Raw genomic sequence first — 12,159 nt, forward strand, 5'->3', positions numbered from 1 at the left:
AAAATAATTTTGGTAGAAAAAAATATTTACACAATTATTTCAGGCTCACTTAAAAGATACTTTGATTGACACTGTATATATGTATTGTCCTATGCGTTCTAAAGATCGGTGTTGGTATAAAGTTTAAAAGAGCAATTATCCTTGTAAATAAAAATGAAGACTAAGAATAGCATTCTATGTCCTTCGTTGAGAACAAAATGTATATTACTTCGTCTTATTCCCTTAATTCAGTTTTAAGTATGCGCCACATTAAATATCAGTACTTTTTGTGCTTATACCGAGGCTCTAAATAAAGCTTTATGACTTATGATCTCTTACGTCTTATGTCTATATAAATATATATTATTTTCTTTAATAAAATATATCGCACTGTAATTCTGTATAGATGTCTAATCTGAAACTACTATGTTCTACTAGTCTCAGTTCTAAAGCATACTAGTCTTCGCTAAGGCCAAGGGTAACCTACGGAAGCCGGTTAGTGTCAGGGTGGAGTTTTATATGTAAGTCGTTGTAACCCTTGGCTAGCGAAGATGATGCATTCTCTAACATAAGACTCAGTGGCGGATCCAGAAATGTTCATAAGTGGGGGCCCGCTCCAGTCACGCTTCAGTGATTCCCTATATAAGCAACCATTTTTTTTCAAAAAGGGGGGGGGGGGCCCCCTGCCCCCCCCCCCCCCTAAATCCGCCTCTGAGACTTCATTGATTATGGCAATCTCTAAACTATAGTCTACAACAATTATACATTATAATACCCACCAAAAGAAGCAGGGAAATACCACACGTCATATTTATTGATAAATCTAGTTATTTGACTAATAGAAAATAATAACCATTTTGTTAAGGTGAAAGAGAAAGCCAGGGTCACAAATCTGCTCTTCAATTTTTCAGGATGTCTAATACTCTAATTTTTGTTTAATACTTGCTGTATACTCAGAGTCGAGACTTTATAACCATCCAATTTGCAGACACAAGTTTGTCTAAAAAAAGTTTGTATCATAATGATAACTTGAATCCAAAATAAAATATATAAATAGATATACGTAACACTTTATGATTTTGAATTTTACACGTGGTCTAAACAGAAAGACTTTATAACTAATAATAACTACAATATAAAGTTTGAAAGATTACAAAAAAGATAAGATTAAAATTACAGGAATATTGCTAATATTTTTTCTTCATATGAAGAATTCTATTTTCAAAGATTTCACTAAAATCCTTAGTATATTTAGCGCCTTTTTCCGCTTTATTGTCAATATCTAAATATAATCTGTTGTTATTGTTATGCCTGAAATCCCCACGAGGTCAAGACATTAACTCCTCCCTATTTGATTGATCATCCAATGAAATGATTCAATTATGAAAATACCGCGGAATCTTGGGAAAATGACGTCACTAAGGCATATTGGCTTTTGTACATCGTGATTAAAAATAGCAGACAGTTCGTATTCCGCTCTCAGCAACTGAGGTACTGACTGACAAAGGAATTTAGTGCATTTACATGGAATATATATAAATTTTCTATTTTTATAAGCTATAACTTTGGATATTATATTATTTTCACAATGCCAGCGAATTTATTCACAGAGACTTTACCCGTTAACACTAATTTGGAGGAACAACGGGCACTGCACTTAGCTTTTGAGCTTTCGATGCTTGGATTAGATGAAGATAATAACAGTTCTAATATGAACGACTTAAGTGAAAGTGCTGCTGAGCTTCTGAAGAAAAACAACGGCGCAAATACAACGGAATGTGTTCCAGTTCCAAGTTCAGAACATGTCGCAGAAATAGTTGGGAGACAAGGTAATATATCTATATTGATAAATTCATTCATTCATGTGGATATACATCATTTATGGTCCAGTGCGTAATATTTGATGACACACGTGGTAGCTAAAAGAATGTTTAATGTAAATATGTCATGTACACAAATATTCATTAATTTAATACATTACTAGATAGATTTACAGCTATGAAGCTGCAGAATTGTAACTATCGATTTTTTTTGTTCTATTCGTCATCTTTACATTATCTGGCGACCACGTGTTTGTATTTTGAACAAAGAAACTAATGTTGGTGCACTTGAACAAAGGACTAACTGTTATTGCTTCTGATTAAAAATTTGTATTGAGAAAAAGGTTCAATTCATACGGGTTCGAGTTATTGGTAAAAATTGATTAAAATTGTGTGTTGTCAAAATGATGATATTGTTTATCACAATTGTTTTGTGGTCTTTAGTATTACCGTTTGCTTTGTTTGGGTTAAGCACGTGTTGTTCGTGGACCATGTGCCTTGCTAGAATCACGGGGAAATATACATCTTACATTTCGGGGATGGTTCGCAAGTCTTCAGAATTAGCAAGAACTTCAGCTTAAAATGTTTGTGGTTAAAATATACCAGAAGTCAAGATCCGAACATGACAACTTCGCAAAATGTATGTAATGTTACATTTCATTGCAAAACGGATGTTTTTATTTCAAATTGTAAAAATAGCAAATATGAAATTTAGGCTAAAACTTGCACGAGACTAAAGTAGCAACTTGGCGTTTGTTTTTCTTTTAAAATGAACTATCTGAAATTTAAATGAGATAGTACTTATTATTATATATTAAAATAAAGTATCAATTTTGAAATTATCTGAATTAATTAATAAGACTGAAGGAAGAGATAAATTTGTAAAGTTTAAAAAGCATAATTTTTGTTTAAAAAAAAAGTTATGTCCTAAATTATTTAGTTTTTTCCCCTATTTACAACAATATTGCATCAATTAAAAAGAAATAAGTGGTTCATGCACATAGTTTGGATTGAATTATTTTGAGGTATTGACATTTTTTTCTCGGACCAAAATTTTACATTTAAAAGTACATTTTCAAGTTGATTTAGTTGCATGTTATACACAATCAAAATTTGTACTATATAACTTTAAATGCTGACTTATATGAAGCTGAAGATAATGTTGAAGGAAAATAAATAAAATGATAGATTGTGATTTTTTTTACATCACCTTACTGTAACAGGAGGAAAGACACTGAAATAAGTTCATAACATCAGTTTACCAGAATAAATAATGATTTATATGTACTGTACAAATGTACATGTTAACAGATAGTCAAAACAAAAGTGTGTTAGGTTGGCAAAAAAGTTAAGGGTCTGTAGGCTGGAATTAAAAGGTTTTCTAGCCATAAGGGTCTGTAGGCTGGAATTAAAAGGTTTTCTAGCATGGCCCTTAAAAAAAAAGGTCCCTACACATGTATATTGGTTTAATCATTTTTTCTAGTCGTTCAAACATGTTTGAAAATAAAGAAAAGCTCATTTGTTATCAATAAGTTCTTCTATACATTAATTTTGAATTGATCATTAGAATTGGCCATTGCTGTATTTATATCATCTGATACATATACATGTACATGTACATGTAGTAAATATTTGGGAAAATTCATGGCGAGGAAATCCCCTTAAAATTCTTGATCCAAAAGGGTGGCAGCAGGAATTGAGAGAAAAATGTCTGCTAGGAGGCATACTTTTTTTTCCATCTTTATAGTCCAATGGTTACTGATCAAGAAATGTGACAGAACCATATAATGAAAAAGATGTGGTATGATTGCTAACTCTTCGCAAGAGACCAAATGATACAGGAATTAACAACTATGGGTTACTGTACAGACTTCAACAATGGGCCAAAGGCCATACTTTTAAAGGCCCCAAAATGACAAATGTAATTAAAACAATTCTAGAGAGAAAACTTAACGCCTTATTGATGTTCACAATAAAGAGCTATGACAATAAAGTTGCATTCATGATTTGGGCAGGGATTTACTTCATTAAATGTTAGCAATAGATATATCCCATTGATAGATTTAGCATTTTTGCTTGTGGTCAAGACTTTTCAGTATTTAATGCATGCATGAAAAATGAATTTTATGAATAGAAAGAGATACAAATGTATGGAGATATGTATTAATGATGTACATTTGTACATGTAAATAACCATAAAATAGTATTTGTAGTCTATTATTATTACACATGTTGTGTCAGTTAACCTAAGATTCTCCTTTGACAGAGAGTCATACTAATAGAACACACTTGAGAAAATTATGAATGGTGCAAATATACAATGTGTTGTTAATAAGCATGGTTTATCTTATCTATATAAAAAAAACACTGGAAAATTGTCAAGTTTTGTGATGGGCTTGGTGTACTGGTTAGTTATCAGTTTAAATCTTCACTGTAATGTTTATATATATATGTTGGATGCATGTACAGATTATTAATAGACAAGAACAGCTGATATTGGAAATAAAAAAGGGGGGTCTTTGGAGGAGAATTTGTTTAGTCTGGAAGCAATTATAGTGTCTTTTATGTTAATTTTATCAGGTAGAATTAACTAGTCATATCTATCAGTGAATCCCCAATAACTAATAAATTTATTTATGTATTGAAGACTAAAAGCAGTATGGTATAATCTAGAGATGTACATGTATGTGATCATAAAATTGAGAATGGAAATGGGGAATGTGTCAAAGAGACAACAACCCCACCAAATAAAAAACAGCAGCAGAAGGTCACCAATAGGTCTTCAATGTAGCGAGAAATTCGCACACCGTAGGCGTCCTTCAGATGGCCCCGAAACAAATATATATACTAGTCATAGATCATGTCTATTCTCTTAGTTTCACCCAAATATGGGAATGCTTAACCTATCCAATTGTTTTCAAAATCTTAGGCATAACAGATATCTGGGGTAGGAAAACATGTTCCAACTTTTGTCAGTTTGCATTTATACGTTCATTTTTGAATTTCAATCCCATACACCTATCCCACCTACCATATATATGTTGCACCAAGTTTTGAATGAATTAATAAAACTCTATTAGTTACTATGAGAAATTAAAAAATGAAAGGTCCAATATAGAAATAAAAAGATATGGTACATATGTACATGTATGATTGCCAATGAGACATCTTTCCAACAGAAAATTGCAAAATGACTTTATAGGTTAGAAATTATAGGCAATGATTGGCTAAAATGCTTTCTTGGGGGAGAGGGGTTATGCCTTCTTGCAACAATAAAAACTGACTCACATTATTTAGCTATGGGGTATGAAAGTGGTGTACAATACCAACTATCAATTAATTTTATCCTCAGAGGGAGGTTACTTTTTCAAGGATATTAACCAAATGGAAATAATCTTTTACTGCAACTTTTTGAAAACTCACTGGGATTTGATTTTATTCCAAACCCAATTGTAAGTTTATATCTTGAAAATGCACAAAATGGAGGAACAATGTAGGTCTGCAGCTTAAATTTTCCGGCACTTAAAATTGGAAAATAAAAACCTGCATTGTAGGAAGTCACAGATACTTTCAATCTTGACCCATAAACTCGTTTTCAGGAGGGCTTTCCATGTTCATACTGGCCACATTGAGTGGGTCACAATGTCAGTTTTTCTTAGAAATCCCTCAAAATATGTTGGAAAGTATGGTACATGTATATGAATTAATCACTTCTGCAATTGTTCAATGTCTGCTACCTGCCCATGAAATTTATTTTATTAAGTTTTATGCATTGTGTTAACAGTTAGTTCTAAAAGAAATCACTGTTGGGGTTTTAATCTATTTAATATTATACTTTTCAGGTTGCAAGATTAAAGCATTAAGGGCCAAGACAAACACCTACATTAAGACACCAGTCCGTGGAGAGGAACCAGTATTTGTTGTCACTGGGAGGAAAGAAGATGTCAACCTGGCCAAAAGGGAGATTCTGTCAGCAGCTGAGCACTTCAGCCAGATTAGAGCATCTCGGAGGAATAGTAGTGTTTCCAGCAATGGACCCCCTAGTCCCAGTGCTCCAGGACAAGTGACCATTCAGGTTAGAGTACCTTACAAAGTGGTTGGTCTTGTAGTTGGACCAAAAGGTGCTACAATTAAAAGAATTCAGCAGCAGACCCACACTTATATTGTCACACCTAGTCGAGACAAAGAACCTGTTTTCGAGGTAACTGGTCTTGCAGAGAATGTAGATAAGGCCAAGATTGAAATAGAAAGTCACATAGCAATCCGTACTGGAGGTCAGATCGAGGGCCAAGAAGATGACTTCCACAACAATGGAATAGACTCTGGTTTTCAGGAAATGAATGGCAACAATTTTCTAGCATTCAAATCCATGAATGGATTCAATTCCTTCACCGACTATCAGAACACTCTCAATGGAAGTAAGCTTATGTCACAATCTTCAGTATTCAATTTTCCACCAGTCTCAAAGATTACAGATTTTGCACCTCTTACAATGAACACTGGTTTCACTAATGGTTTCGGTATGTATGACAACGATGAAGGTTTTGGAGGGTCACCACAGTTTGACCAAATGCCACCCTCAAACTCCATTTGGCCCGATTCTCTCACAGGACTTGGAGGATCCTCTTTCCAACGTCGCTGTAGTAGTTTGGGTAGTGCAGCATCACAACACAGTCTATCACCACCACTTACAGATTCCAACAGCCAATCCAGTGGTCAGAATTCACCACCAGTCTCCGATCTAGTCCGTCATATGAGTGGTGATTTCATTCCCTCGTCAACCACCACTGTTTCAACTGCTTTTGGAAACATCACAACTACTGCAAGCTATGCTCCAAGTTCATGCGATCAAGATATGATGTCCAGTGACAGCATTAGTGCGTCGATCATCAACAGTGTTGTGGATTCACCAAAAATGATCGGAGGAATATCCTGTCCTGTTAAAGTTCCAACACTGAATGGACGACAGTGTTTAATGTGTTCAGAAAGTAACATTGTTGCAGCTCTTGTACCATGTGGACATAATCTGTTTTGTATGGAGTGTGCGAGTTTGATTGTGGAAAAGCCCGTTATGGACCGTCTTTGTCCAGTTTGTCTCCAAACACCAACTCAGGCTATCCGAATACTTTCATAACAGATTCAGGACTTGTCATTTATCATTTCATCCAGACTTTCCTGCATTCAACAATCGGCCTCTATATGAGATTAAGTTATTATATATGACATGGATATTATTATTATTTATGATAGGTACGGTACATAGTTTACATACCAATTTGTGCATTTATTGTCTCCTCAGGTGTTACAAATGTCAATTAAATCATGTCATCATTCATCTATCATTATAACTTGAAATTCACTTAAAAAAGGGGGAGGGGATAATATCAAAAAATGAACATGGTCTTGTTTAGCTTCAATCCCAAGGAAAAGCATGGTGTTTCCTGACCAGATTCTTTTAGTTCAAAAGTTGCAGCTAAAACCAAAGTTTTGATTAAGTATCATCATTTTATGTTGAATCCATGGTTCATGTATTGACATTTATAGCACAAGATGGTGATAGCATTGTTTATTTTTTTTATGTTGAAATATTATTTTTGTACCAGTTTGGCCAAATGAACAATTATTATTTTATTCTTGTGTTAATATATTGTAGTTTAGTTTTTTTTGTTAACTTTAAGATATTTTTGTTGTATTTATTCCTGAAGAAAGGAACTCGTAATTCGTTACAAGACTGTTAAATGCTCAATTCGTTAGTGCTTTTGTTTTTATTTTGGGACGCAGGTTGTGAAAACATGCAGCATTTAAAACAAAGATTTTAAGAAAGAGTGTTTACCTTTTTTTAGGAGTGAAATAAAATTGTTTTTGTTTTTTTAGTTTTTTTGCATTTTTGGTTCTTATAAATTCATGTATATGAAATGTAGTTAATAATTGACTTCAAATTCAAATGATTATTCAAATTTTATCAAAATATATGTAATTTAGTGCATATAGCTTTATTGTTGCAGATGAAGGAAGGGTATTGATTTGACTGCTAACAATTTTATTTGGTTTAACTTTTTATTTATTAAGGCATAATGTTAAAAAGAATCTTTCATGTTTTGGTGCAATTTTGTTTGTTGATTGTCTCATTAAATGTTTATATTGTATATACATAATATATATTATTAAGAGTTATATAAAGCATTTATTTTCATAGACAGAGCTGGAAGAGATCTGCATTTTATTAACAGTTGCAAAGTAGTATTGATTTTTTTATGATCACATTTTCCCCCTCTTAACTTCTTGGTACATGGTAAATTTTGTTCTAGATTTTTTTTTGTGGTCACATTTTTCCCTTCTAACTTCTTGATACATAGTAAATTTTAAAACAGAAATTTGAGTACAAAAACATTTTTTTTTTTTTAGTTGAATATAATTGTGAATGCCAAAAACTATTCTTTGGGTACTTCAATGTTTTATTGAGTTGTTTAATCTACTTGCACTGTATCAATTATACATTTTTATTTTATAAATCCTTATAAATCATTTCATTTGCATCAGATATATATGTGAACTGTTCATTTAGGGAAGAAGTTATTCCATTTTTATGTAAAAGTTTGCAGAAGAAAGACCAAAGCCAACTGGAAACAGTTCAGGGTTGTATTTTTCCATTCCATATGGTTGAGTTTTTATTTTGTTACTTGTTTTTAAGATATTTTATCTTTCATAATCCAAAATATAAATCTGCTTTTTATCATTACACAAATTTTCTTTTTTTTTTTACATTTCTAGAGAGATTGTCTCCCCTTATCACTTAAAAACTATAAAATCTATGCAGTAAAACACAAAATTGTTTATTCAGTCATTCAGATACATTTTCTCATTGTATCACATTTTCATGAAGAATCCTAACATAATTTCATTGTAAACATTTTGATTTTGTCATTCATAGAAGATTTTTCAGATCAAATACTGTAGAGTGGATCATTTTCCCCTCATTATTCACTTCTTTTGAGTCTAAATGTTTGACAATTCTATTTCTGTATTTGAAGTCCTCAATTCTGATTTTCCTTAAAGACCAAGTTAACATGCATGAAGGTACATGTACATGTATATAATTCTAGTAAATATAATAACCATGAAAATTTTCCACTCTACAGTAACATTTTATGTACACGTACTTAATCAAATGGCTGTGGCCTACTGCTTTTGCAGACTTAAATATTCAAAGATACTGAGAAAAATTCATCTGATACATGTATATGTAACCATTATATTTATACCATTTTTGTTCAGCTTCAACTCATCTCACAGTATTTATTATATGGTCCACTTAATTTCATCATAACAAGATATGCAATAAATGCCCATTTATTATTGGGTTATTTTCTCACTTGAATGTTTTCAGATAATCACAATATTATTTTTGTTTTAAATTATATTTTAATCCCACTGTCAAAAGTATTTTATAGTACTTGAAAAATAAAAGAAAGATTTTATTCTATATTATTATATAACAATTTTTGCACAATATTTTCTGTAGTACAGAAGGGTGTGTGGATATGTGGATCATTTCAGTTTAGATTTTCATTTTTATAGAACCTATTCCGATGAAGATATGCAGTTATTATGGTTGTATTGTAAACTTGTTACTTTTGTACATTAAACTTATGCAAAGGTATTCAGCCATTTTGTCCTTGATGGAAACTTTTCTTTTATAAGCTAACGTTTTTCAGTTCGGTTCAAATTTTTACATTTTCTTTGCCAAAATGTTTGCTCCTAAGAACTTACAACAATAAAGTAGTGCTTTAAATGTATTCAAGCATCGAACAAGTTAGCATTTTGTTAAATTTTTCGTAAAGATTTATATAGAATGATCTTCCTGACAAACCAATATTATAACACTGTGATATATGTTTAGCTTATTAGCTATGTTTACACCAGAAATTCTGATCAGTAATCAGTAAATTTATTCTTCTGCCTAATTACAAACTTATAAATGGCTCAACAAGAATGAAATAAATTGCTATGTTTTAATTTTTCAAATAGCAAAGTAATTTAGAATTGAAATTTACAAGAGGCAGGACAATTTGTTATAAATCCAGCTGCATCTTTTTTCTGTGGAAAAGGATGTTTGGAATTGCAAGATCTATTTGACAGCTGCATATTCCTCTTTTTGAAAGAGCTTTTTCGTTTTAAGGAAGAGTTTTTCACGATTTGATCTGATTAGATTTTCTGGTGTGTATGTTGTGTAGAATCAAATGGCTATATGTTGGACAAATTTTTTACATTTATATTTTATACTAGGCTTTGCTCGTTGTGAAAGATAAGTCGTGCCAGGGAACGTGGTTAGTGATATTCTAGTCTGTGTTGTATATAGAGCTTGTATATTTCAATTTCAATACTTCTATGCATTCTTTTTCTTTCTGAGTAAATTTTGTCTGCTAGCAGAGCTAGTGTATCTTTTTTCTAAGGATTATGGACTTTAAATAATGCTGCCTATTCATAAACAAGATAAAACTAAATTTTATAGCTGCTATAAGACTTCAAAAGAACAAAATGAAACTAAATTTAGCTACAAAAGGCTTCAAACATTTTAATATTTTGCAATATTTGGCAATACCAAGAACTAGCCAACAGATACGGACTATGTATTTATGAAATACATGATAAATTTATCCAGGTTAAACATTTTGTTTAAATTGACAAAGTAATCTGATGCAGAGAAACATCAAAGTTCATAATTCTTCTATTACCAAAGGTTGTATATATATTTCCCCTTTTTACTATCCTTTTAGATTTAGTTTTATATATGAAATACATGTACTTGTATTGAGTGAGATTTAAGTACATGTATCCCTGGCATGGCAAATATCTATGAAATGATCCAGTATATTTGTGTTAACTGTTTTTGAGGTATAATATATATATTATTTTGTATATTTGAAAGTTATTGCGAGAGATGAGCAGAAGTGATGCATAAGATGATAGTTTAGTATTTTCTATTTTATTATATTAACTTACATTTAAATTTGTCCCAAAATATTGAGTGTTGTAAGAATGTGTTCAAATTAAGCAAATACAAAGAAACTGTTTATGAAGTATATTTTATTTTAAAGGGCACGATAAGAGTAACTGCCTATGTATACTTATTATATTTCATGAATATCAAAGAATTATAAATTGTAAAAGTTTTATTTTTCTGCTAATAAAATTATAAACTACAATGGTGTGCAATCATTATTAACAACCAACATGTACTTAGAAATGCTGTGGATAAGACACAAGAACATACACCTCGAGTCTGGATGAATACATTCTAAGATTAATTGGGATTTTGATACAGATAAAAAAAAAAACTCAAAATGTACTTGTACCCTTGCAGACCTATAGATGTTATTATTTCTTGTTTCATTTAGTATCTTTTGGGTAGTATTCTCATTGGCAATCATACCTCATCGTATCTAGTGAATCATTAGGCAGAGTCTGTGGCATGTTGGAAAATACTGTTCCATAACAATCTTTAAACAAAGTAACTACAAAGTTAAGGTTAGATAACATTGAGCTCCAACAAAAAGCTTCGAAAAAAATCACATGTTTGCAAAAGGGGTGATTCTGCTTTACACAGATTGGCTTTTTGTCAAACAGATATTCCATTCTTTAAAAGATAACGGACACCCCCAACCTTAAAATGTACACCTTACAAACATACCTTCAACAATAGACAATTGTGTTCTCGACATCGAGCTCTTTATCACTTTCAAAACTAGAAGACCAAGTCGACCAATAACACCTTAACTCTTTGAACACATTGAAATTTTATACTGAGTTTGAGGAGACTACTATAACAGTTATATTGTAGTCTCAGCTAAGCAACATGTATCATTACAATACAAATGGACTCGAGTGGTGAATATAGTTTCTCACTAGATGCAGTGGTCATTTTGTCAGTACTACGTTTGTTATCTTTTGTTAGTTTTGATGCAGTGGTCAATTTGTCAGTACTTCTGACAGTTTTTTGTTGGTACAAATCATTACATTAAAAATAAACATAAGACAGCTTATCAACCCGGACACCGGGAAATCAGATTTACCAGCAGCACGGTCTACTAGGTCTTTTGATACGGACTCAAACTAATGAGTGGTGCCTTGAACCAGTTGAAAGATGCGAGTACGCTACCCCTGATTTACCCATATAAACAGGCAAAACGAAGCTACAAACAAAAAACTTGGAAAGCAAGGTGTCCATGTGCTTGGTACCAATTACCATGCACATGGTTGTCAGTGACTAACCCGAGATGTTAACCGCAAATTCTCAATTTTAAGAATTGATATCAGATCTCGGTTTGGGATCATTTAGAGCTTGACATGGGGGGATATT

General features: G+C 32.0%; 1 protein-coding gene across 2 annotated transcripts; it reads left to right on the plus strand.

Moving 5' to 3' along the window:
* Positions 1 to 1,413: 1,413 nt before the first annotated feature.
* On the plus strand, positions 1,414 to 11,005 carry LOC134716055 (RNA-binding protein MEX3B-like). Of its 2 annotated transcripts, none has more exons than XM_063578771.1 (2): positions 1,414 to 1,808; positions 5,642 to 11,005. In XM_063578771.1, the coding sequence occupies exons 1-2, from the start codon at positions 1,568 to 1,570 to the stop codon at positions 6,931 to 6,933; spliced, it is 1,533 nt and encodes a 510-aa protein (XP_063434841.1). In that variant the 5' UTR covers positions 1,414 to 1,567; the 3' UTR covers positions 6,934 to 11,005. The 2 variants fall into 2 exon arrangements, with proteins under 2 accessions (XP_063434841.1, XP_063434842.1); XM_063578772.1 differs by lacking the exon at positions 1,414 to 1,808 and adding an exon at positions 2,233 to 2,439.
* Positions 11,006 to 12,159: the final 1,154 nt, after the last annotated feature.

This window comes from Mytilus trossulus, chromosome 4, assembly GCF_036588685.1.
Source record: "Mytilus trossulus isolate FHL-02 chromosome 4, PNRI_Mtr1.1.1.hap1, whole genome shotgun sequence".
In the NCBI taxonomy this organism is placed as follows: Eukaryota; Metazoa; Mollusca; class Bivalvia; order Mytilida; family Mytilidae; genus Mytilus; species Mytilus trossulus.

Bases quoted from the DNA above. Each gene is read 5' to 3' on its own strand.
- LOC134716055 (XM_063578771.1), top strand. From the start codon at position 1,568: ATGCCAGCGAATTTATTCACAGAGACTTTACCCGTTAACACTAATTTG. The intron at 1,809-5,641 runs GTAATATATCTA...TATACTTTTCAG, and splicing joins AGAAATAGTTGGGAGACAAG to GTTGCAAGATTAAAGCATTA.